Raw genomic sequence first — 27,879 nt, 5'->3', positions numbered from 1 at the left:
AACACTTTCTCTGCTTTATGCCCTTCACACTTGCATGTCCACCAACAATAAACATTGTGAAAATCACAGGTATTTTATATAGTGCTTATTCCCTACAGAGGTTAATACACCACTTAAGATCAAAGGTAAATGGAGAGATTTTTTTAAAAAAAAATTGTCTTTAAGTTATGGAAGCAACAGACTTCCACTCCAGCAGGCTGTTTAAGAAGCAAGATGTTAATCACAACTTTAACTCAACCATACTTGTGATAACAAGACAAGGTGACTATTAGTCATGCTCTACCACCTGTAAAATGCTGACTTGACTAATACGTATATTGGCTGAATATAAAAAAGGTTTTGGCATCTTGCTCAAGGTCATGAACAAATTTGCAATCTCATCAAGCCATGTTCATTGTTATGCAAATATACCAAACACTGTTTCACTTAGAGGCATTTCAATAACCATGTAAATGGAAATCAGAAGATAAAATACTGAATTCTGTGAACTTATTTTTCAAGATTGTTTTTCAACACATGATTATGATAGCTTATCAATTCAGTTTAGACTTTTTAATATATATATTTTAATATATATATATAATAATATATGTGTATATATATATACTTGATTTCAGAGAGGAAGGGAGAGAGAGACAGACAGATAAAAGCATCAGTGATAAGAGAGAATCATTAATCGGCTGCCTCCTGCACACACTGTACTGGGGATGGAGCCTGCAACCCAGGCATGTGCCCTGACCAGGAATAAAACCGTGATCTTCTGGGGCAACCACTGAGCCACACGAGCTGGGCCAGTTTAGACTTTTTTTTTTTTTTTTTAAGTTTTTTTTAAAAATATTTTATTGATATTTTACAGAGAGGAAGGGAGAGGGATAGAAAGCCAGAAACATCGATGAGAGAGAAACATCGACCAGCTGCCTCCTGCACATCCCCCACTGGGGACGTGCCCGCAACCAATGTACATGCCCTTGACCGGAATCGAACCTGGGACCCTTCAGTCCGCAGACCGACGCTCTATCCACTGAGCCAAACCGGTTTTGGCCAGTTTAGACTTTTTAATGTAACATTAGAATTCACCTAGGCTTACATTAAAAAAATTTGCATCATGTACATGACATAATGTACATAAATTACATCAATCACCAAATATACCCAATGCTTATTAAATGAACAGCTGATTTCTTGAGGGGGGGGAATGTTATAAAAAATGAGACAGTTTTTTCTGAGGGAATGTACAAATGTATTTGAGGACACGTGATATAGGCATAGCAGAGATAATGAGTACTATCAGTAATGTGCTGAGTGCCTGGAGTGACACAGATAGAAAAGCTATAGTAGTCTTTAGAACAGAAAGGTTGTTCTTTAGGTGGGACCAGGGATAAAGCCTGGCCTTGAAGTGTGAATTCAGACTTAAAATGCTACAGATAGTGTGCGCGGACACACACACACACACACACACACACACACACACACACACACTGCCAAGCCTTTATTCTTATGCTCATTGCTTCTATTCAGTAACACCCTCCTCACTTGACCCCTGAATTTCTGTGGCCTTTCCTTGGTGCTCATCACTCTTTGTTTGAAATTGTGCCTGCACCTGCTACCAGAACAATTTCCCTCACACAGAGCTGTCATCATACTCTGCCCCTAGTGTCTGCATAGTTATTTGGCAGCACCAGTGCTGGTCTGCATTCTGCTTGAACTCGGGTGTCTCTGAATCCAAGTTAGGCTTCTCCCAGCTTAGTGGATCATATCTGTTGGTTGAAGAGCCTATAATACAAACTTTGTATGTAAACTGCTAGAAGTTTGCATTGGGAAGTCTTTCGGCAGGGCAAAACCTTAAAATGTATGTATGCTTTACTTAGACATTCCATTTCTAATCATACCTTTGAGGTACATTTTTAAAATATATATAATAGCACACTTTGCCAATATTTATTGCCACTACTTTTAAAATTACAATATTATTTGGTGTATTTGTCCTTTGGAGGGTGGTATTTCTAAACTGCAAATACCTAGAAACCATTAAGAATGATTATTGGGGCGGGGGGGGGGGGGGCAAGAATGATGATGACTATAGACAATTTTGATGTTTTTTGTTCTTGTAAGCATTAAATTTTTTTGATGTACCCATGGTATAGCCTTTAAAATTTTGGTTTTTTGTTTTGTTTGTTTTCTTAAGATCTCTGATAGCTTTTTTGTTGTTCATTAAATTAATCCTTGCTTCATTATGACTTGCTTCCAGGGCCTACTTCAAATCATGTAGCAACACTGTAGACATCTCAGCCATTTCAGTGTGTCCCACCTCTGCCTGGAGTCCCAGTGCCAACGCTTACCCTCAGCTGTGCTCTTGTTTATGTACTTTCCCCACCCAGTTACCTTCTGTCCATCTCTCTCCTAGCTCAAGTCCTAGCCTTTTGTAAGGTTCTACTTCGTATGAATTTTCTCCTGATTTTTGTAGTCCTTCATGGCTGTTGTCCAGTCCTCTAGTTTCTCCTAAATAAGCAGGTATTCTGTAAGGAAGGCTGGGTTTAGCAGAGGGAACAGCATGTGGCTGGAGAACACTTGTGAGATGAGCTTTTCTTTTGATGAAGGTTCATTTTTAAAGGGTGTTTGAAATGGAGCCATGTACACACCAGACCTTGATGCTTTGTGTTGTTTTGTTTTTTTCTACCTAACTCGACACCTTTTTTTCTCTAGTGAAGAGCTGGCCAAGAGGGAAGGGATGTTCTAGTTTTAGCTTCAAATAATTTGCAAGGAAAAATTAGGTAAAATTCAAAGATAGGGGAGTACAGTATTTCCTTCATCTTTTCCTTCACAGTCATCAGTATGTTAGCTACTTCCAGCCCTTCCCCACAAGGCATGCACATGGCCTAATTACTATAACATTTTCTCCCATCCCTAACCCCCCAAATCTTGATCCATTGCATTGTCAGGGCTTAGTCTGAGAACATGAAGATGACAAATTACATTTCCTTATTTTTCTATATTCAGCTCATTAAACTATATCTTGGCTCCCTTTAGTGGCCTTGCATGATACATGAATTAACTTTCTTTAGTTCATGTTGTAACTTAAAACATTTTGTTATGAACATTTTCAAACATACATAAAAATAGAGAGAATCTATATATATAAAAGGCTAATATGCAAAGTGTCCCCTAGGGAGTTAGACTGGGAGACCTGGAGTTTGATTGCTCGCTATGACATGTGCTGACCACCAGGGGGTGGTGTGGAACAAAGGAAGGCCCCAGCTGGCAGCCAGAAGGCCCCAATCAACCCTGATCGCTGGCCAGGCCTGGAGACTACCCATGCACGAATTTCATGCACTGGGCCTCTAGTAGTTAAATAAGCCTCTTGTATACCCATCAAACAGATACAGTTACCAAGATTTTTAATGTACCTTCTTTTAAAATCGAAGTTTATGTTGATATATTGTTCTGTTACACTGTAACGTCTAAAATTTGTGTCTTCGTCAGGCGCTTAATAGATCAAATGGTGAAAGTCTGTGGTGTTCAGTTTCTTTTTTTTAAATTTATTTTTATTGATTTTTTACAGAGAGGAAGGGAGAGGGATAGAGAGTTAGAAACATCGATGAGATAGAAACATCGATCAGCTGCCTCCTGCACGCTCCCTACTGGGGATGTGCCCACAACCAAGGTACATGCCCTTGACCAGAATCGAACCTGGGACCTTGAGTCTGCAGGCCGACGCTGTATGCACTGAGCCAAACCAGTTAGGGCTGTGGTGTTCAGTTTCAATATTTAATTATTAATTGTCAATGACAGTGGTATATAAGAGTAAAGATTAGCCGAAACCGGTTTGGCTCAGTGGATAGAGCATCGGCCTGCGGACTCAAGGGTCCCAGGTTCGATTCCGCTCAAGGGCATGCACCTTGGTTGTGGGCACATCCCCAGTAGGGGGTGTGCAAGAGGCAGCTGATTGATGTTTCTCTCTCATCGATGTTTCTAACTCTCTATCCCTCTCTCTTCCTCTCTGTAAAAAATCAATAAAATATATTTTTAAAAAGTAAAAATTAAAATTCAACGAACATATCTAATATAACTTTTATGTGGTAACTTTAGGCATAGGTTATCATTTGTAAAATGAGCGTTGTGCAGAAATCATTGTATAAAATTATTTGTATTAACTTTACCCCTTAATATGAAAATTGAATTTTTTGCATCTACTTTTTACAATTAAAATATGGTCCTATGAGTTATTAAAATCATTCTGGGGAATTACCAGGGATTGTTATTACTTGTAAACCTCTCCATGTGATTTCCTTCATATATATTGTGAAATTACTAAGTATTTTCAATGTGTACTTAGGCATTCTTATTCCTGAAGGACATAGAGCAATAGGAAACTTCCTCTTAGACATTAATATGAGTAAGAAAAATTATGAAGTACATTTTGCTCATAAGAAGCTTCTTAAAATAGGACAGTGTGATATTAGCTTTGAATGACGGTGAGTCATCTTCGTGCCTCTCATGAATAACTCCTCTCTTTTGCAGGATACAATTCCCAGTTAAAATTCTATAATTAATTTTCCCCTTTGTTTTCTGTTTCTCCAGCTCTTGTAAATGTGAAGCTCTGGGCTATTGATCGACAATGTTTTCAAACAATAATGATGAGGACAGGACTCATCAAGCATACCGAGTATATGGAATTTTTAAAAAGGTAGGATGCTTTCTTTTCTCTTTCTGAGCCCATTTAATGTCTTCACAACTCTCTTGTCTGAAATGAAGCACAGGGAAGCCTTTTTGCCTGTATCTTGGTCTTCATGGGCTACACATTTGTGGAAGTGCAAGACTTTGCACTGGCTTCTTGGTATTTCTGGTACTTATTTTCAATAATATGTGGTTAAGTCATAACTTGGGAGTTTCATTCAACATTCTCTCATAGAGGAGTGCAGCAAAGGAGAGAAGAGAAACAAATGAGAATGTGCTTGAACAAAAAGGAATTGGGTCCATCTTTAATATGTATCAGTTAATATATTCACCGTGCCACTTCTAAGGCAGCCCACACTGTAAGACTAAATCAGCTCTTTTGTGAGTTTCCACATGAAAGGTCAGGTGACTAAGATGGGAAAGTTCCAAAAAGAAGCTTATTATCCTTTAATCTTGAGTTCAATTTCCCAAATTAAATTCATTTTATGTTGCAGTTCTGAAATATAATGCTTTTCTTGATGTTATACATTATCATAATAACTCAATATAGTATGGGAACTGGAATAAAAAACAGCTTTTCATACCTTAGGAATACACTGAGATTCGCTGAAATGCATTTCTTTGTCTCTCGGGTTATTTTAAAGAAAATACTATTTAGTTATTAAGAATATTGACAACTCTGACTTAAAAAAATCATTGTTTTGTGTCATTTTTCTTTTGAAAACAGAATCATCATTATGTGAGCTAAAAGGAGGTGAATCACCAATTAAGATTTCATTTGGGAGCTAGAATATTAAAGTGGATCTTTTATATTTTTATTTTTGGGTGAAGTAATAATTTAAATGGAGTTTAAAAAAAGCAAGTTCACATTTTATTTCAGTGATACACCTTAAGCGATATCTATTCAATTTTTTTAAGATGCAGTTTTAAGATTCCTTACTTTGGGATTTCTTGTGGTTAATTTATTTTGTTTATGATGTTTATATATTTTTTTATTTTTACATAAAATTTATTTATATTCCCTCTAAAGAGGCAATAAAATTCTACTTTGATGTCAAGTAATAATATATTGAAATATTTCTCTATCAATAGGTTGTTGGGATTTTTTCCTCAGTGAGATTGGATGAAACATTTAGGAGAAGGGGAAATGTAAATTTCTGTTTGGAGTTTAGTGTGCAAGGAAATTAAATTATTCGGGTGCTGTGTGCCTGTGTTGATATACGTGTGTGTGTGTGTGTGTGTGTGTGTGTGTGTGTGTATAATTACATAGATTGATATGTAGAGAGGGAAGTATATGTGTGTCTCTGTGTGTGAATGTCTATGGAGAGAAAGTGAGAGATATGAATACTCATTTTTAAGTCTTAAAGTGCAAGTATTGATTTCTTCTGATGCAGCCCTAATAGAGGAAGACCCCATTGGTAATCAGTGAAATACTTAGGACAGAGCCCATTATTTGTCTCATATACCTAAGCATTGGGAGCTTATGAAGTTAGTTTCAGCTTCCACAAGTTTGTTTTCACAAGGAAATTCAAAGAATATCAGAATTGCCTTGTCTAACTCCAATGAAAACATTTTTTAGAGGCACTATTTCAGGAAATGGAGATTGGAAATGTATCTCTTTTTTTTTTTTTAAAAAAAATACTCTATTGATTTCAGAGAGAGGAAGAGAGGGGGAGAGAGAGAGAAAAACATCAACTATGAGAGAGAATCATGGATTGACTGCCTCCTGCATGCCCCCTATTGGGGATCAAGCCAGCAACTGGGGTATATGCTTTGACCAGGAATCAAACCAGTGATCTCTTGATTCCTGGGTCAATGCTCAACTACTGAGCCACACCTGGCTGAGCAGAGATGTATCTCTTTTTAAAATTGACCCTAGATATTGTGGTTTTTTTTTATATTATTCTCAGAGCTGCCTAGATTTGTGTTATTCTGACAATTCAAACCTTAAATAATAAAAGTTAGTTCTGTGGAGTGAACATTTCTTGTTGGTCAGCTTAGAGCAGGTGGAATGTAACTGGTTGAATTAAAAACAGGTAGGCACTGCCTTTGATGTCACTTTCCATCTGGCTCCTGTGTAAAACATTAAGTCCACATCATTTGTGAATGCACCCCAGGGCAGGGAGTCCAGAGAGGTGACACAACGACCATCATTGCCTGGAACCAGCTTTAATCTTCCCTAAATTATGCCTGTGACCGACTGGTATAACCCTTCAATGGCTCACAAGTCCTATTGAATATGGATAGTCTCATTAGCTAGATATGCAAGCCGGAGCTCCCACAGCCAATGCCAGCCTGCTTTGTTAGTCTCGTTTCTCCTTTCCTCGGGCAAACCAAAGGGTTCCACATGCCCAGCCAGTCCCTGTGCCCTTACATAGCACACTGCCTCTATTGCCTTTTCCATACTGCCTCCCCTCCGCCCAATGTCAATGTTCAAATCTCTCTTCTTTTTAGAGCCAAATAAAAGCTGTTTCTTCCAGGGACAGTGACCTCATTCCACCAAGAAATAACCTCTACCTCCTCTGGAGCTTCATCTCTACCATGGCTCTTATTTTCTGCTTTGTTTTATTATCCGCTGACTACTAAACTTATTTCTACTTCCAGATGGTCAAGTTTTCGTGACTAGAGCTCTTAAGTATCTTAGTGTTCTGTGGTGCAGAGCTTACTGCTTTGCAGATAGGTAATTGGTAGGATTGTAAGTGCAGGATCAGTACATAATTTGCAGCTCCCAGTGCAAAATAAAAACTCGGGGCTCCTTTTTTCAAAAATTTAAAAAAATGACAAGGCATTGACAGCATAGGATTAAAGCAAGTGTAGGAATCTTCTAAGTGTGGGCTCTGCGCCATTGCACAAGTTTACACTCACAACGCTGAGATAGTAAATGATATTCATTCTTCCTTCACATTTCTAGTTAACTATACTTGCTATCATTTATTTTGTAAGGCTGTTAAGAGAAGGCATAATATCTCCAAGAGAAATAAATGTTAGATATTGTCTAAAACTAAGATGACCAAAATCAATCCAATTTTCTCCCATAAATTTAGCATTTTATCTACTTCCCCATTTGTTATTGATTAAAAAAAATGCTTACCACTCTTTTACCTTATGAAAAATAAAAAATAAAATGTTATATAGCCCTATCTGATTTGGCTCAGTGGATAGAGCATTAACCCTTGGACTTAAGGTCTTGGGTTTGATTCCGGTCAAGGGTACATACCTCTGTTGCAGGCTTGATCCCCAGCCCCGGCTGGAGGGCACATGTGGGAGGCAACCAATTGATGTGTCTCTCTAACATCAATGTTTCTCTCTCTGTCTCTCCTTCTCGCTTCCACCCTCTCTAAAAATCAATTGAAAAATGTCTTCACGGAGGATTAACAAAATAAATAAAATGTTATTTAGTCAAGTCAGTAATTTTTTTATAGCTTCCTGTTTAAAAAGGCTAACATCCTACCACTGTAAAATATATAGACTTAATACTTTGAAGTTCTCTGTAGCAATCTGTATGTAAATGGGGGTATGTGTTTTCCTCTTATGTGCTTCCTAAATACAACTTTCATTTGAATTTTTCTACTAGCTATATCATATACTTTTTATTTTGTTAAAGAGTTGAATCATGTGACATTATCAGAAAAATAAAAACTCTAGCAAATGCTATTACAAGTCATCAGAATTCTTTGCAGTAGGGGCCTTGGTTATGCACTGGGATGCCTTCTTAATTGAGGAATTTCAGGGTCCGGCCAAAAGGAGAATGATCCTATATTACTGCTTATCTCCCCATCCCACTCTTTCTTTGTATTTTTCTAACTAAGCAGTAAATTTGGTTAGAAAGAGAAAAAGGGGCACACCAGGCATATTAATATCCTGCCAAAATGGAAGGATTTTTCTTGATTGTCAAAGTAGGTTTTTATTTTCATTCCAGTGTGTTTACCCATTTTGTAACTACCAGTCATGTGGTCTGGCCCCCTCTTTGCTATGAAATGCCACATCAAACTCTGATTCTGGTTCTTCGATCCTATTTAGTCATTTGTCTTTTGTGCCTATATTTCACATTCCCTGATGTAAACACAGATGTTCCTATGCAAGCATAGAGAAAAATATTCAAAGGGCATTGCTATTAAGTAAGCCATTATTGCTTCAGGTCCAGTAGTGATTTTCCCAGTTGCCAGCATTTTCCATCTTCTTTGGCTACTGAAAAATCCTTTTGTTTTTAAGATGGATTTTGAAAAGGGAGCCAAATAACTGCCAGAGTTAATTTGCGTTGCTTTTGTCTGAACATATTCTCTGTGCTGCTGTTGGCACTGGCATCTATACCCAGAAGAGAATTAGAATGCAGCTGTGTGACCACTGAGATGTGCTTATAGGAACTGGGTTTTCTGCTGGCTGAAGACTATGATGATGACAATGGTGACAATGTTGATGAGCCTCTATTTATATTGCTTGCCTCGCTGACAAATTGGAGACAGAGCAAGGACTTTATGGAGTGTAAGCTATCAAGTGATCCTGTTGACCCTCAGAAAACCTTTTCTTTATCCATTAAGAAATCTTTTGGGCCTTGCCGGTGTGGCTCAGTGGTTGAGTGTCCTATGAACCAGGAGGTTGCTGGTTCAATTACCGGTCAGGGCACATGCCTGGGTTGCAGGCTTGATCCCCAGTAGGGGGCATGCAGGAGGCAGCGGATCAGTGATTCTCTCTCATCATTGATGTTTCTATATCTCTCTCCCTTCCCTTTCCTCTCCGAAATCAATAATAATATATTTTAAAAAAACAAATCTTTTAGTAAGGCAGATATGCTGATGTCACCCTCCTACATAAAACCATTCCATGACTTGGTATTACTCCTAAGCATAAAGCCTAGGTCTATAGCATTGTCTTCAAAGCTCTTCATCACCTGGGTACCAGATTCATCTTGTTTATCTTCTTCCTCGTTCTCTCATTGTTCTAGTCACATAGTCACATGGTGGTCTTTCCTTTCCTTGTATGCTCCATGCTTCTTCCCAGTGGAGAGCATCCCGGAGGATTTCTTTGCCTTTGAATGAATGTATTTCCAAAGGTGATTATGGTGTAACACACCAAGTATACCTGCTGCAGGAAAAAAAAAAAAAAGGGGAATTGAGTACTGGTTGGATAGTTTAGTTGGTTAGAGCTGTGTTCAGCAAACTGCGGCTCGTGAGCCACATTCAGCTCTTTGGCCCCTTGAGTGTGGCTCTTCCACAAAATACCACGGCCTGGGTGAGTCATTTTGAAGAAGTGGCATTAGAAGAAGTTTAAGTCTAGAAAATTTGGTTCTCAAAAGAAATTTCAATCATTGTACTGTTGATATTTGGCTCTGTTGACTAATGAGTTTGCCGACCACTGGGTTAGAGCATCATCCCAATATGCCAAGATTGCAGGTCTGATCCCCAGCAGTCAGGGCACATACAAGAATCAACCAATGAGTGCATAAATAAGTGGAACAACAAAATTGATGTCTTCTTCTTCCTCTCTCTTTGCCTCTCTCTCTAAAATCGATCAATCAATAACAAATAAAACAGAATCTAATGTCTCTCAAAAGAATTTTAAATTTCTGATTTCCATTCCTGGGTTGAAAGAGGCATTGATAATATTAACTGCCAATTTCTCAACTGTATTTTCCATAAGTATAATTTTAAAGTTTGGAGATCTTGAAGATCTTTGTTTGGCTCACAGCTGACCCTGCAACCATTAAAGAACTTGGAGGCATTTTTCAATTCTAATACTACCAGCCATGTGGTTTAACCTGCTTTAGGCAGAAGGGTGGATCTTCTCCAGAAAGCCCTAATCACTGGATGCTAATTTATAAGGAAAGCCAAAAAGCTAATGTCCCCTGTGAGGGCCTCAGCAGCATCCACATGCAAGAAGTCAAGTTGAGTGGGCCTTTGGTAAATCTTAGAGCTGCTGAGGTGATTCTTCCCCCTGCCGCGCTCACTTGTTGAAAGTCCTGCTACGTTTTGGTGCTGTGTAAAGTTTCCTTATTCCTTATTTCATCTCTTGAGAGTAAGTTTTAAATTTAATTTGTTCTTCTCTTTTATTCTCTCAAACAATCATACTTTTACATGCACCTGACATATCTTTAAGTATATATGCTACCTACTTATATATATTAGAAAAATAAGTGATACCCCTATAGTATGACTTTGTTATTAAAACTTCATGATATAATTTTGATATCAGCATGGCCCTCACTATGAGGATAACTTCATTTTGGGTTGACTGTGACTTCTGCCTGTAGTCTAGGCCCGTGGTTGGCAAACTGTGGCTCGAGAGCCATATGCGGCTCTTTGGCCCCTTGAGTGTGACTCTTCCACAAAATACCATGGCCTGGGCGAGTCTATTTTGAAGAAGTGGTGTTAGAAGAAGTTTAAGTTTAAAATATTTGGCTCTCAAAAGAAATTTCAATCGTTATACTGCTGATATTTGGCTCTGTTGACTAATGAGTTTGCCAACCACTGGTTTAGGCTAACAAAATTTCCTGAAACTTCTCTGTAATTACTTTACATTTTTTTCTTATCTGGCAGTTCTGGCCACAACCTGTCACGAGCAGGGGCCTATGATGTGTCTTCAGCTCTGTGATCTGATCCTTCATAAGGATTAAACAGTTTTATATTTGGAAAAAATCTAAGATATGATGCAGTTTAATCTCTGTGCACATATTATAGCTGAAGCAGCTGAGTAGTCTCAGAGAGGCCAAAATAAGAGCATACATAGTTAGAAACAGAATTTAGACTAGAACTCAGATCTGGATTCCCGGCTCAGCATTTTACACACCTGCAGTCAAGTTCACACTTTGTATCCTAACAGAAGCTCCTTCCTGTAGTAAACTTCATGTGAGAATGGGTTAATAATAATTTCTTTTTTGCTCTCCCCAGAGATAACTTACTTAGATTATTAATTTGATATTACATAAACTTTTTTCCTATGTTCTGTATGCTTTTACTTTCAATCTTGGAATAATGACATTCCCTAACTCCTTGCAAGTTTTTCCCTCTCTACTTCAATTTGAAAACCTAAGAATTTAATTTTCTTATAACTTAACCCAACAGATTACCTTGTTCCTGAGATTTACATTTTATTTTACATCATTTTTATAAAAGTATAGTCAAGTACAGATTTAGAGTTAATTGAGTAGAATACAGAGTTGTAAGGGATATGAGAGGTCACTCACTTCACTAATGAGAAAACTGAGGCCTGGATTGGTTATGGGAGTTGCCCAAAATCACACGGAAGATTGGTGATGTAATGATTTAGCTCTCTGCTCCCAGATAAAACTGAAATTGGGCTATCCTAGAATGTCAGCTGTCTTTTGTTCAAAATCTCCATGGTAAATTGGCCACAATCTTGACTAAACAGATGTTTCAGTGTGTCACAATTCCTCTAGGATAATCTTTAATGCTCCTGCTACAGTTGTGCATCCTCCTTAGAAAAAAATGAGCTTCAGGTAGCTGCCCTTGTATCATGTCATGTTTAAATAACAGAGGTGAAGTGTGGTCCGACACATTTTAACAAATTCCCAACTGATGCTTATGCTGCTGGTCTGGGGACTACTCTTGGAGAATCGTTGACTTAGAACACAAAATAAAGGTAGACAACGTGTTTTAAATATTGTAAGTACTTACATGGCTTATTGATGTGAAGAGTATCTGGGTTTACATTTTGACCTCACCATTTATAGTTATGTAACCTTAAAAAAAAACTTGCCTAAACTTAAGCTGAATTTCTATAACCAAAAATAGGGGACCCTCCCACCATGAGGTATTATAATTAGGAATTAAAAAAATATATATAATGCTAATAAATATGTGTTGAGTGTGTGCCAAGCAGTGTTTAAAACATTTTAGATGACATATTAAAGTTCCTCAGCTAGTTAGTGGAGGCTCCAGGACTGATACTCTTAGACCCCACCCTATACTGCTGGATACTCAAATAGTCCCTATACATTGCTGCCCTCTTCAATCAACTTGGCATTTACTTTGCCTGGAACTTCGGGCAGTTGGTTGACTGTCCTTGATATATATACGCACACACGTACTAGTAATAAATATATCTGCGTTTCTCATCCACTACATTTTTTCTTTAATAGAGGCTTTCCCCAAAACCTCAGCAATCTTTTCCTTTCTCTTACTCTCTGACTTCTCAGGATACATTCCCCGGAAATACTCAGTAATAGCATAAGCACTGTCACTTTAAATGGTGATGAATGAAAGTAGAAAATGTCTTAGAATTGCATAGGTTTGATGGAGAGGCCCTCAGTTGTTTGGAAAATAACATACCGCCTGTATGTAAGCAGTCACCGTTCTTTGTATGACGGATATTAAATGACCAAGAGCTCAAGATCAATGTCTTCTGACATCAGACATTCAGGTGTCTGTGTTTGTGGCTCCGGGCTCATTTCTACCCTCCTGTTCGGAACTGCTCAAGCACAGCTGGTAGCCTTGAAGCAGGGCCTGTTCTTGCTCAGGCTGTGTTCTGTGATCTTCCTTTAAGGAATTGGACCACTTGGACATTTACTGATGGAGTACCGTTGGAACACTCTAGCCTGAAGAAATCAAGATGCCACGTTTGGGACACACATTATATATGACACAACAATACAGTCTAATTGGATTGCTGAGATCACCTTTATGGGAAATCAAAACCATGATGCTGCTTTCTGCAGATTTTTTTCTCCCAAAATTTACAGGGAGAAATCAAAATAGAAGATACACATAAAGATAGTTTTAGGGATTTTAAACCTTTTTTTTTTTAAGATTTTCAAAAAATAGGTGACCGACCTATTAAGCTCTTAAGCTTTGAGCTTTAATAGAGCTTTTCTAGAAGATTGGGAAAGCTGCATTGGAATTAAGCCTGACAAAGCTGGCATAGTTCCCATTTGAATAGTGGGAAGCATAAATAAAGAGGCACTTTCTCACCCCGTTTCCAGCTCTGCCTGCTCACAGTCCATTTTGGTAGCAGATCCATTCTCATTAAAGATGACATGAGGAGCAGATAAATAAAAGGGCCATTAATTTCATGTTGTCATCTAGCATTTGCACAAATGTCTTCATATTGATTTTTTTTTGATGAACAACAATGTAATCTCTGATATTTGCATAATTACATATTGACATCTTCAAAATTATTTATCTACACATTTCAGATATAGGCATACCTCTACATGTATAAATTCTTTCCAATCCTTGCAAATGATAAGATACTCAATTATGGTATTTGTGGCTAAAATCTCCCATTTATGTTATGAAGCTCACTCAGATAAGTCCTATTTTTGGTCCCAAGGAAGGCAAGTTCCCAGGTAAGGGACTTAAATACATTGATCCATTACACTGCCTCTCCCTGAGTCTGGGCTTGGTGAGATGAGTCCCTGTAGGGATCATAGACTAACTTTTCCTCCTCATGACCCTGAGGATACTTTCTCAACACTCTGGGGTTTTAAAAGCTAATGCAGTGTGATGAAGCATTTTAATATTCCTTTATCTTGTTACTGTAGCTTTGAACCTTATAAGTAAATAATTCCTGTGATGAGGCTTATTTTATTTCTATATCCTTCATATAGAGTCTACTTACAACCCCATCTTTGCGAAATGTTTTGTATGCAAATAATTATTGCATGTGGTAGGGAGTTCTTCTCTATAAGGAGCTTGTCTGTAAGGAACACGTTCGGAAGGAATTCCCAAGCTATTGGAGAAATGAAGCTACGCTCCCTGGATTCTGGCAACCTAGATGTCTCTGATGGTTACAGAAACCTTCTTCCCCACAGTTGGAGAGAAGTCTGGGAATCCGGAGTTGGGATGAGTGAATGTTATTCAGGAACAAAGGAAACATCGGGGTGATTTAGACAAAGTGTGTATCTTAGCTTGTACAATAATCTGCCCCGGGAAGAGGAGTCCTAATCATTTAGAAAAATCAGGGAACGGGTGGAATGTGTATCACAGGTCCTGTTTGGAGAGTGGTTGGTTTTTATTTTGTTGTTTGTTGTTGTTTTTTTTGCTTGTTGGAATCAGGTTAGTCATAATTTATTTAGCAATATGATTTTACAGAGGTAAACTTTTAAGCAAAGGAGTTGGCAGTTGAGCAGCATGGGTATCTCTGAACCAGGCAGTCTGTTTTCTGCTTTGTTGGCGCCTCAGGGAAAGTGTGCACTAGAAAGCGGAGCCCTTAGAGGGAGCACCTGGCATGATGTTTGGTGACAGAAACATGGGTGAGTGGTGAACACCCACAGTGAGTGTTGCATAGCAGAGATCCGCAAGGAAACAAGAATGAAATGGCTTGCACCTGCTACTTCACACACATTCTCACCTAATTTTGACAAGACCCTTCGAGGTAGTTGGTGTTACCCTCATTTCAGTGAGGAGACGGCTGCAGTTATGAAAATTAGCAACTTTGTCAGCATCACACAGCTAGATCCAAAACCAGACCCAATCCCAAAGCCCTTGTACTCTTTAATTCCTTCAGGATAATGTCAGAAGATCAATAGGTCAATATTTATCATTTCCCTTTTTTTTTAATAGAATAAAAGTGTCAATTGGTGAACATGTGAAAAATTCATTACATGTATAAATAATAACCAAAAAAGTTATTGGTAATTCATTTTTGATACATTTTAACCATTATAAAAAGTTGTTCATGTTAATTAGTGTGTGTATAATCATCCATCCATATATGAAAAGAATCTTGAGGTTTTCAAAGTCATTTAAAAACAGGATTTTTTTCTTTGAAATCTGATAATCATATCATTTTAAAATTTACTTTGCATGTATATGACAAGTAATAGAATATGTATGCTAAGCACTAGAAGGATGCCAGTTAATCAGTACAACTTTAGTTACCCTATACATACATATAGACAGTTTAAAGTTATTCATACTTTTCAAGGAATTAAGTGAATTCTCTTTTCCCAGTTGACTGGATGGGGTCCAATGGGTAAGGACTGCATTCCATGATTGGAAAAAACTCAAGTGCTCTGGCTTTTGTGCAAACAGAGATAAGTCAAAGTTGCCTTAGACTTGAGGATGGACTTGTTTGCTTTATTTTTGTTGTTGTTGTTTTGAAAAGGAATGAAATCCACAAGTAAATCTAACACAAGCGTACCCAAGATTTAAGTAATAAAAGAAACACACTAAAATTCGAGGGCTTTGATTCCAGAGAATTCTGAATTCTTACAAATTTTTAGTACTAGCACATGAAAGTTAAAAAGCAAAAACAAAACACCACGCCTATAAGTTAACCTTTATTAGCAGTATCCTTTCTAGGACAAGCATATAAAAGTAAAGTATGTTCTTTTAAGGAGAAAGGCTAGTACCAAAGCCTCATTAAAAAAATAAAATTATATATATATATATAGATAGAGAGAGAGATATAGTTTAATATATTAGAGAGAGGAGGAGGGGAGAGAGAGAGAGAGAGAGAGAGAGAGAGAGAGAGAGAGAGAGAGAGAGAGGAGAGAGAGAGAGAGAGGAAAGAGAGAGAGAGAGGAGAGAGAGAGAGAGAGGAAAGAGAGAGAGAGAGATTGGCTGCCTCCTGCATGCCCCCATCTGGGATAAAGCCCAGATCCTGGCCATGTGTCCTGACCAGGGAATGGAACCAGCAGCCTTGCATTGCACGGGAGGACACTTAACCAACTGAGCCACACGCAAGGGCTAAATATATATTTTTTTCCCTTCATAAAATTAATGTAGGCTGATTGTTAGGAGAAAGGAAAAAATATTTAAGTTTCCTCTGACTTTGCATTATGTTTCAGATAAAAGTGAGCTTTACTTATGTTTTCACTGCACTTTTAGGTTTTCACTGAAGTTTTGGTTTTTAATTTGAAACTTTTGAACAGATAGTCATTTTATGGTAGATAGATTCATGATTATAGAAAAAAACAATGAGAATTTATTAGACAATAAATTCTATATTTTCTTTTGATATGACAAGCGGGCTAAAACTAACAGTGGAATCACTCTCAAATACCAAGTAATAACCTGGAACTAGCAGCTAATTTTCAAACCCAGGTAGTTAATTTTATCACAAGCTATGGAGCTTACACATTTTCTCAGTGGAAGGCTATTTGTCATTTCTACTGTGTTCATATCCAATATATAAAATTTGAGCATACCTCTCAACTCAACAGTATCAATTCTTGGCACTTCTGACACATGTCAGAAAATTCATCCATGAATTTACTTTATCTAGAAATTGTTGAAGGTTTTCTGAAACATTTTGATATTTGAGAGAGACAGGTGAGTGCTCAGTATTGGTTCTCCATTTCTTAGGCCTAAATTCTGTCTTGGAAAGTGTAACATGTCTAGACTGTGTTAGCATTCCATAAAAATATTGAAATGCTGTTAAATATTCTGTCTCTAATTTTTATGAGAATTGTGTTTAGATAAACTGTTGGTTATGTTTTTCAGAATTTTTATAGCCATGTGACAAGTTCCCTCTAAGATTCCACGCTGATAAAGCATTTGTCAGGTCTCATGATAAATAGTTATTCAGATATTGAGAACTACATTGTCATTATTGCCTTGGTTGAGAGAAACTAGTTCTAAATTTAATGATCAGTTGCATAACTTTAGTGCCAGGAGTCCTGTAATGTATTTGTTTTATTCTGGAAAATTTAATTTTTAAACTTCTTTATTATTTTATTTTGATATTATAAATTTTCCCCTGTCTTTGTGAATAAAGCATGGCATAAGTCAAATACATATGTAAATGTTCATATCAGTAGACTAATGTATAACATGATTGTGAAAGTCAAGGTGTTTATGTTTGGAATTATTTGAGTAACAGTTATAATTTGGAAATATGACTTTTTCCAGGTCCTTGAGGCTTTAATTTAAAGAGTCAACATAAATTTTTCTGCAGAGTAGTGGTTTTCAGTCTTTTCTTTCCACCCACTCCAAACCACAAAAGATTGTTGACTTACTATTATTTTTAACAATAAGTTGATACAGTCATGATCTCAGTTATTAATGTTGTAGATAGTTAAAACTTATGAGTGGGACATATATTCCTATTTTCTGGGTGGAATAAAAACTTATTAGGTAAATCAAATAAAGGCAAACTAAGTGGTTTTTAATTTTGCAAATCAAGTCACTCCTGCATGATTTTTGTCATGTTCACATTCAGCCAAGCTCTTTTCTTCCTTTCTGTTGTTTGATTTTTGAGGAGTAATGAAGATCCAAAATACCGTACTATAAGAATGAAACAAATGCTTTGAGAAGAAAGCTAACAAGTGCAGTAGGTGTTCTAACTGGACAGAAAAATTAACATAGAATTTGGCATTGAATTTGCACAGGAACTGAGGGAAGAGCATCCGAGGCAAAGGGGCAGCCTGAACAAAAGAACAGAGGTGGGAAAATGAAGTCAGTTAATGATGACTTTAGAGTGTCACCCGTGGTTGGCTTTGCCATTCTCCCTTGTCTGCAGGGGCTGCCTGCTAACATTTCTCTTCACCCCCCGGCCTACCGAATTCCTACTCTAATAATTCCCCCTGGAAATACCAAAGTGAGTAATCTGATCTTAATTTGAAAGGTGACAGGGAGATAATTACAAGTTCTTGAGAAGGTGTCAGAATTTTAGGTGTGCATTTTAAAAAAAAAGTAATCCAGCAGGAGTGTGTAAGAAGGATTGGCCTGTGGAGAAAACAGGAGACAAAGCAGGGTTAGTCATTAAGGCTCAAAACTGCTCTGTCCCTGAAATCTCAAGATTAAAGGCCTTAAATCTGACTATTTTATTTTAATTAATTAATTAATTTGGTGGTGATTTCTCAGCAATTGGATGAAGGCTGAGAAATAAGAGCTAAAAGAAGAAGCAGATGGGTTCCATAAACAGGCAGTAAACTTGATACTCATTGAGGGGCACCCTTCTAGAACAGCGTAGTGAAGAGTTGGTCACGATGAGAAACTATTCCATCATCTCTCTCTTGGATGAGTTTAACAGGATAGTATATGGAGAAGAGGCAATAGACGCTATGGATTAGATCCTGGTGGCATGTTTAACAATGTCCGTGACACTGAAGATACGATAGGATGGTTGCTGACTATGAGGATAGTCCCATAGCAGACTCCTCTCAATCTAAATGATTAAGATTCTGTTTGAATAAAATATATATCAAAAGAAAAAAAATCAATTAACGGCTCCCTTTGGGAATCAATAATCTTTCATTTAAATGTAGCTAATCCTGCAGGTGTTTGTGGAAGTACTGATGAAGTTTAAGCTGAGAGCAAAAACTCTCAATTTCAGTAGAGTTTTCTTAAGTTCTTAGCCTTCAAAATGACCAAAAATGCAAATTCGTTAAGTGTCCATATCGGCTGGATGAACTCCTAGGCCTTTCTCATTTGGAAAAAGGGGATTGCCACATCGGATAAATGAATCCTGTCCATGGGTGGCTTCTGTGTCCCTGGGAAGTGGCTTCCTTCCAGAAAGGTGGAGCCAAGAAAGCCACGGTCCTTGCTTCCCAGCAAGAGAAGAAAGAGGAAGGAAGGAAGGTGTCTCTGTTTATAGTCTCTACTTGTTAATTATCAAAAAGAGAGAGATTAGGTTATTTCATCATCTTAACATGTAGCAGAATGGACTGGATGAGAAGGAACTCCACTCTTTCTGTTGCCTGCAAGAAAAGATTAATTGAACAAACTTGCAATACCAAGTGTAGTTCAGTTTCCCCTGAGGAGGATGTACACCACAGCAGTGGTGCTGAGACAGACTCTAGATTGTACAGTCCATTAACACTAAGGGAAATAATTAGTTTCTTCAGTGATGACTGATGAAGTATGTTAGCTTGTTTATAAGCATTAAGGCTACATCAACAAAGCAGACTTTTCTAAAATATTCAGGGCAAAAAAAAACCAAAATCCTATTTTTCCCCCTATTTATTTCAGTCTTGGGATATTTGCACAATTATTCGATTTCCTTAATCCTATACAATCATTTCCATATACCCTCACAGAATGGTCATACAAATAAATAAAAAAAGAAAAATTAAGAAAAGACTTAGAAAGTTAAGTATCATTTTTTTCCTGCAGTGTTTTAAGCTAACTTTTATTCATAAACTGAATATAATATCTAACTTTCCTGATTATCAATCATAGCTAAATAATCAGTAATAACTTGGTTAAGGAAGAACTTTTGGACACTGGAATGGTTCTACAAAACATATGATTATCTTAGTTGAGGATCCTTCAGTGAAGAAAAGATATTACGTTTTTTACTCTTAATTACTGGCGATAGTGATTCACTAAATTCCAACTTGGGCTTATTAACTCATGGGTGTGGATGAATTTCATCATTGAACTGCAGTGACTACTATTTCTAGAAGACTGAAATTGAAGACCCCATTTTAATATATTAAGGGAGATTGGGATACTTATGTATACATTAATTGTGTTCAAAGATAAAACTGATCACTTAATCTCTCACTGCCTTATTACTTTCTAACTGAAAAAAAAAATTGCCATCCTATGGATTAAGAAGTTGATTCTTTCTCAGATAAATTCTACTTTTTTTAAAATATTGAATTTTCTTTTTTCAAGAGTTCTGGAAGAGTTAAAGTTTGGAATCAAACTATGATATCTAATCAAACAACAAGACCCCTGAAGGAATCACAGGGGCTTGTCTGCAGGCAGGTGGAGTTCTTGGGTTATTGAGTAAAGACTGCACAGAATTCAGAGGTGTGTAAGGAAATTATTTGCTAATTGCAAGGGAAGGAAGAGCCTTTAGAATAGTGTAATGGTGGTCACAACTTTATATAAAGCATTAAAATTAGCATTACTAGTAGTGGGGCAGCGGGACATCTTATTGCTCTTGATGTGATATGAAATATACAGCATCATTTGTGAAGTGTTCTTGCCCACAATATTAAACTTCAATCTAATGAAGCCTGTCTACATACCTTTCATTTTATAGGAAGTACACAGATATAGGAATAAGTTAAGTGACAATACATGGAAAGAATCGAACAAATAGACATGTTGGAATTTAAAAAGAAAACTGGTCTGGTCACTTTAGTACATCAATGTAATGAAAAAATGTGTTCAGAAACTGTTCTAGATTAAAAGCAACTAAAGAGACTACCAATTTAAATCTGTATTAGTTATTCATTGCAGTCTAACATATTTTACCAAAGCTTAATGGTTTAAAATAATATCTCACAGTTTCTGTGGCTAAGAAATCTGGGTACAGCTTAGCTTGGTGCCTCTGGCTAAAGGTCTGTTATGAGGCTGTAATGTAAGCTGTTGACTAGGCTGCCGTCTCATCCGAAGGGTCTTCTGGGGGAAGACGAGGATGAGGGACAGTTGCCAAGCACACTTATATGTCTGTTGGCAGGCCACAGCTCCTTGCTGTGGGCCATTTCCACAGGACTGCCTCACAACGTGGCAGCTGGCTTCTCTCAGGGTAAGTGATTCAAGAAAGAGCAGAAAATGCCCAAGGTGAAATCCATAGCCTTTTTACAACTTAATATCAAAAGTGACATCCTGTCACTTCTACTGTATCCTTGTCCTTAGAAACATTTCAATAACTCCAGCTCACACTCAAGGGGCTAATGTGGCAGGATTATACAAGGACATGGAGACCAGGAGACAGAAAACAATGGGGGCTATCTTAGATGATACTAATCCCAAAATGCCTAAAGCCTGATTGATTCAAGTTACAGGAAAAAATTCTATAAAATGTATTTTAGGGATAATTAAAACAATTTGAATATGAATTGATGCTTAGTGATATTATGAAATTGTTAATATCCTAAGGTTTCAATGATTTGGTGATGTAAGAGAATACATATTCTTAGAAGCTGCAGGCTTGAGTATTTAGGTGCAAAGAATTGTGATATCTATAACTTATTTTCTAATTATATACACACTAGAGGCACGGTGCATGAAATTTGTGCATGGGGGGGAGGGTCCCCTCAGCCCAGCTTGCACCCTCTCCAATCTGGGACGCCTCAGGGGATGTCCGACGGCCAGTTTAGGCCGGATCCTGGGGATCGGGCCTAAACCGGCCGTCGAACATCCCTCTCACAATCCTGGACCACTGGCTCCTAATCGCTCACCTGCCTGCCTGCCTGGTTTCCCCTAACTCCCTTCCCCTCCCCCCCTGCTCCCGTTGGCTTGATTGCTCCATGCAGCCTGCTTGTTCAGTCGTTTGGTCGTCCCTCACTAACCCCCCTGCTGGCCTGGTCATAGGCAGCCATCTTGTGATGACATGACAGTCAATTTGCATATTACTTCTTTATTATATAGGAGGATATGCACATAAAACATGTACATATACATGTACATGTAACTACATACATAGGTGGAAAAATTGATAAAGTGATAACCATGACTAAATCTAGGTTGTGAGTATATGAATATTGATTTAGGTATACTCAAGACAATTTAAATATGAATTTGAAAGAACCCTATTCTTTCAACTTTTCAGTCTGTTTTGGAATTTTTTATAATAACATGTTGAGTAACATGAGGTGTTCAGTCAGCTTTACTGCTATCTTGTTCCAGCAAATCCCAGTAAGCAGAATTGCACAGAGCCACACAAACTTCTCAAACTTATAATGGCTATTGCATATATCATAATAAAAATAACCCCACTCAATAATGTTGTTAAATATAGCTTTTCCATGTCCACATCCATTGCTATACTACCTATTATATTTCTTAACACCTATGATCACATGGTGACCACTTTGGGAAAGGGTGAAAATATTTCCTGGGAGAGTTGGGGTTTTGGGATTTTCACTAAAATGGACTTGATGACTTTTATTATACCCAGTTAAGCTATCGTTTTCTATTTCTTTTATATGGCCTTCAGGATTTGGGCAAATTTTCATGCTGCTATGATATAATCTCTCTTCTGTTCTAAATCTATTTCTTCACCCCCTCAATCCTTCACATTATTTCCAAATACTATTGATTAGAGTGTGATTTGCATCTATGGATTAGCTATGTCTTCACTGGAGCTACTTTTGGAACCATCTGATAATTTCCCAGAGCACATAATCTTCTGAGTTGTTAGAGAAACTATGCTGTCTTTGATCATATATAATGCTTTAACTTTAAATTTTATCCCAGGCCAGAGGTTCATATTCATTAATATTAGGAAGCTAGCTTATTTATTCTTTTTAGTCCTTTTGAATATAATTGTAATCTCCACAGTGTAATCATTTATTAAATTACTTTTAAAGTGATCTTTAAAAAGCAGTTTATAATATCATTGAACAATATCAACTGAGAGCATATCCCCAGGAATAATTACTAAATCTGTGTTAAATTGTCCTGCCCACCCCTCCTTTTTTTAAACTGATTTCATTAGCTACCCTGTATAGCATCCACAGCCATTTTTGATTGAGGACTTTTTCTTCTCCCAACAGTATACTGGTTGTCAAAATGGACATCATTGATAGAACTTGTAGGCTGATATGTGGCAATTCATTCTGTTCTTAAGGATATTTAGGGGAATGAGGACTGATTTTTAGGTGTTATGTATTCTGTGAAACCTAGGGTATTTTTGTAATTTATTCCTAAAACCAAGGACATTTCAAACAATGTGCCACTTAAGATTTTTTTTTCTGATAGCAAAATCATTATATAACCATTGTAGAAAATATAAGAAAGCATAAATGATAACCCACTTTAACCCTATCATCTAGGAAAAATCAGTGGTAACAATTTGTTTTATTTTAAATTATCTTTCCTTCACCTGCCAAAAGAGTACATAAGGTAAGGTGAGAAAATCTGCATATAAGAGGAGAAAAATAAATAAAATGAACCAAAAACCAATAAAAGAAAGAATAAAAGAGGCCTGAGGGCAGGAGGGCCATGCACAGCTGGAAGATGGCCCCATAAAAATTTCCAAGTCCCAAGTTACTCCTAGGCCACTGCTCTACCGTCCCTAGAGTTCTCTGCATTTCTAGGGTGCCTCATTCTCATTACTCCAAAATGGCTCATCTCTTTTTACCTTTCATCTCTGCATGGTAGTCCGTAGTATAGAGGGAGAAAATTGAATGGGGGCCCACTCTCTGCTCTTAAAAGAGAATTCCTGGAAATTCCTTCTGGGAGAATTTATGTACATCTCATTGGCCAGAACTTAGTCCCCCAGTTGCAAGTGTGGCTGGGTGCAAAGTAGGAGTCTTAGAAAGAGAGAGAAAATTCAAGAATAAATGAAAGACAACTTTAGAAGTTATATCAGCCAGAATTACCTCCTGATGGTGATTTTCTAAGTTTTCTACAGTAAACTTACAAAGAGTTACTTTCTGTAAAATAGCTGAATGTATCAGGCATTTTTCATTTGTTTTTTAAATAATTAACTGCCATTGACCCTTGAATAATGCAGGGGTTCGGAAGTCTGATGCCCCTGGGTAGTAGAAATATGAGTATCACTTTTGACTCTCCTGAAACTCAACTACTAATAGCCTGCTCTTGAGCAAAAGGAAGCCTTACTGAAAACATTGATGCCCTATGAGCACATATTTTGTACATTATATGTATTGTATACAGTACTCTTACAGCAAAGTAAGCTACAGAAAGTAAATGTTATTAAGAAAATAATAAGGAATGAAAAATACATTTATAGTATGTATTGAAATTAAACCCATATATAAGTGGACCCATGCAGTTCAAACCTGTGTTGTTCAAGGTCAACTACATTTTCTTTTCTTGAGAAAACTGTACTACATAAAACTAGAACTGAAACTGCCATTTTTGAAGAGAAGGAAACTGATCCTCCAGAGAGGTAGAGACATTTTCCAATACCGCAGGGCTCATGAGTGATGGAAACTGTTAAATTTAAAAAGATGTTTTAAATTAGTGCTTATTGCACAAAGCCACAGTTTCCCCCTCAAAGGAGAAGAATGAATGCTTATTAAGCACCTCGCCGTGCCAAGCACATAAAATCTCTATATGAGAGTCCCAGTCCACTCAATCATCTAAGTCCACGGTCAGCGAACATTTTCTGTAAAGAAGCCGGATTGTTAATATTTTAGGCTTTGTGGACAAAGATGCAAAATCAGGAATCTTATTTAGGTACTTACATAACCAAAAAGAAAACACCCCCCCCCCCCCACCCAACCACTGAAAAATGTAAGAATCATTTTTTTGTTTGTTTTTGTTAATCCTCATCCGAGGATATTTTTCCATTGATCTTTAGAAAGAGTGGAAGGGAGAGGGAGAGACAGAGAAAGAGACACATCGATTGGCTGACTCCTGACTCCTGAACTCGGCCAGACCAGGGCCAGGATCGAGCCTGCAACTGAGGTACTTTGTGCCTTGAACAGAATTGAAACCAGGACCCTTCAGTCCGCAGGCCAATGCTCTATCCACTGAGCCAAACCGGCTAGGGCTAAAAATCATTGTTCACTCATGGAGGGTACAAAGTTAGGTGGCAGCCCTTGTTTGCAGGCCTCAGTCCTCCACAGCCCCGTGCAGTGGACAGACACACCTTCGCAGATGAGCAAACAGTGACTCAGAGTGCTTGCCCATGTTTGCAAAGCTAGTCTAGTGGGGCTGGGATTGGGGCAGTCATGTTTCTCTGACTCCAAAACTGATGCCCTTTCTACTTGGCTGTGCTTTGGAACATGCAAACTCTTACACTGAACTGCAGGTTTTCCAGTGGAAGGAACTACCATCTTAAAGGGAAGAGTATCTCCAGACCCTGCCAGGATCATGTGTTTTGAAGTCAGACACTGTCATCTCACCTGTTGCCATGGTGAACGTCCAGTTCAGGACCCATTTAGGAAGCTAGGAACCAGCTCTTGAAAGAGTGAAGCGATGCCTAGTTACGGGATTTATTTCACTTCAAGTAAAACTGGTCTTGCCCTTTGGCATTAGTGCAGACTGAAATCTTTGTGTTCAAAGAGGGAGGGGGGAAGAAACATAATCAATGCATTCACTTTATTTTAAAGTGGAGATTTTGAGAGGTTATAAACAATGTTTCTGTTACCCATTCTATTTATTTTTTTTTATTTTTTATTTTTTTCAATTTTTTTTATTAAGGTATTATATGTGTACATATCTTACCATTGCCACCCCCCACCCCACTCCCATATATGCCCTCACCCCCCAGAGTTTTGCATCCATTGGTTATGCTTATATGCATGCATACAAGTCCTTTGATTGATCTCTTATCTCCCCCACCTCTCCCTAACTTTCCCCCTGTAATTTGACAGTCTGTTTGATGCTTTACTGTCTCTGTATCTGTCTTTTTGTTCAAGTTTGTAATGTTCTTTATTATCCATAAATGAGTGAGATCATGTGGTATTTTTCTTTCATTGACTGGCTTATTTCACTTAACATAATGTTCTCCAATTCCATCCAGGTTGCTGCAATGTGATTGTTTCTTGAAGGAACAGGCTCAGAGGCCTGGATTGTCATCCAAAGGATGAACACTGAATGCAGAGCATTAGTATGAATGGTGACACCTGGGCCCTGCCAGGGGGACCTGACTTGCTGAGCCATGCACTCAAAAACTAGAAATGACAGGTGGCAATCAAAACTGACAGGGAGGGACATTTTGGGGAGGTGTCTTGTGAATTGAGCATGAAGAAGGAGGTTATTGAGTGGCTTAAAAGTCCATTGATTCTCAGTACCTTAGGTTTGAATAACCTCAGTAGGGATAGAGTCCCCGACGGTCTATAAGTGACAGTCCCCCTCTGTGGAGTTCCCCTGCCTTGCCAAGCTTGTTCCTTAGCTAGTTGTGAAATTCTAATTTTTACAACAACCCTAACAGGTATGTATGATTCCAGTGGGCAGAAGAGGAAGTCGAGGCTCGGTGAGATGAGGTAATTTCCAAGGTCACACAGTTGTAGATGGCAAAGCTACATTCAAGCCCAACTCTTTCACTCAAAGTTCATGTTCTCTCCACTGTACCATACACTGCTGCTTGTACTAGTTAATGCCACCCCAGAGCGTGGTGCTGGAAGTTTCTTTGAGTGCCTTAGCATAGTGTTGTTTGTGAGAGAAAGCATTTTTGGGTGGACTGGAACCACAATTACAGGTATTTAATTTGTGCTTCCTTTATTCATTAAACATATGTGGGAAATGATGTGGATTTTTATACCTGAAGGTCAGATATTAAGCTACTGGAAAACTCCAGAGAAAATAAGATATTTCTTAATTTTCTGCTTCTTCCTGAAAAGGAGGAAGTCGGTTGGCTTCTTTCCTGTTAACATAATTAAACCGTACCATTCAAATATAAAGATTGTCAACGTGAGGTCTACAGAAACACTTTGCTGTGAGGGTAGAACTTGCTTTGAGATAGTCTTTACAAAGTTCATCTAAATAAGACATTTAGAACAAACTTTTCAAGTCTTCTGAATATGGTAGTTAAAGAAATTAAATAGCACACTTTTATTGGGCATCAAGGAGTACCAGTGGAAATAAGAATAGTATTTCGTTAGTTCAAGGCCTTTTATATTCTGAAGCTGTCTAGCCTCATTTCTTGCTGCTCGCTACCACAGGGTTTCTAATGCCTGCCATAAACTTTATTTCCTCACATGCACACACATTTTCTTTTCCTCTGAGGCTTTCTCTGCTCTTGTGGTTGCCAAGGAGAAGCCTTACTCCCTCTTCACTCAGCCAGGACCCACTGGTTTTTCATCTACCCAGGGAACCCCCATCCTCCCGGCCCGAGGCCAGAGCAGGGGCCCTCCTGCCTGGGCTCAGACCCACAGGAATTGATCTTTCCAATATCATTTGCCAACAGTGTCCTGGCATTTGCTGATTAATTTTCCCAGTGGGCTGTGAATTCCTTGAGGGTAGAGACTATTTTTGTTATTGTTGTCTCCATAACCCAGTGTCTGGTCTGGAGCACACTCTCTGCTAATGCTTATTAGAAGATTCCGTGTACTAAGGTTTGTTTGATTTCCCTAATAATGTGTTTACTTCTAATTCACCCAACTCTCTGCTTCTACATATCAGACAGTTATAGTGGAAGGAAACTCACTGCTTCAGCTCAGGCTTTGCCTGTGTTGTGACAATGAACTTCTCTCAGATAGTCTGAAGACTGGTTTACTTAACCTGCTCCTCTCTTGGTGGTCAATATCAGTATACGTTATTAAAGTAATAGTTACAGACATGTATTAGTGAAAAACAGATTGAAAGCGATGGAATGTATTACTAATGATTAGGAATTTGGGGGAAATATTTAAAACATAATTAATCTAAAGTTGTAGCCACATTTTAATAATATATGCACTTATATACACTGATTTAAAGATTTTAT

The 27,879-nt window shown here is 37.9% G+C and overlaps 1 protein-coding gene across 2 annotated transcripts in view; it reads left to right on the top strand.

Annotated features, from left to right (window-relative positions):
- Positions 1–27,879, top strand: part of PRKG1 (protein kinase cGMP-dependent 1) — a 1,119,499-nt gene that overhangs the window by 742,330 nt on the left and 349,290 nt on the right. For both annotated transcript variants that reach the window (XM_008152952.3, XM_008152951.3), the window contains exon 4: positions 4,579–4,684. In XM_008152952.3, coding sequence (XP_008151174.1) covers positions 4,579–4,684 — 106 coding nt within the window. The remainder of the gene's footprint in view (positions 1–4,578; positions 4,685–27,879) is intronic.

The sequence above is a fragment of the Eptesicus fuscus genome, chromosome 17 (assembly GCF_027574615.1).
Source record: "Eptesicus fuscus isolate TK198812 chromosome 17, DD_ASM_mEF_20220401, whole genome shotgun sequence".
Classification (NCBI taxonomy): Eukaryota; Metazoa; Chordata; class Mammalia; order Chiroptera; family Vespertilionidae; genus Eptesicus; species Eptesicus fuscus.
This window is presented reverse-complemented; position numbering and strand designations above follow the sequence as displayed.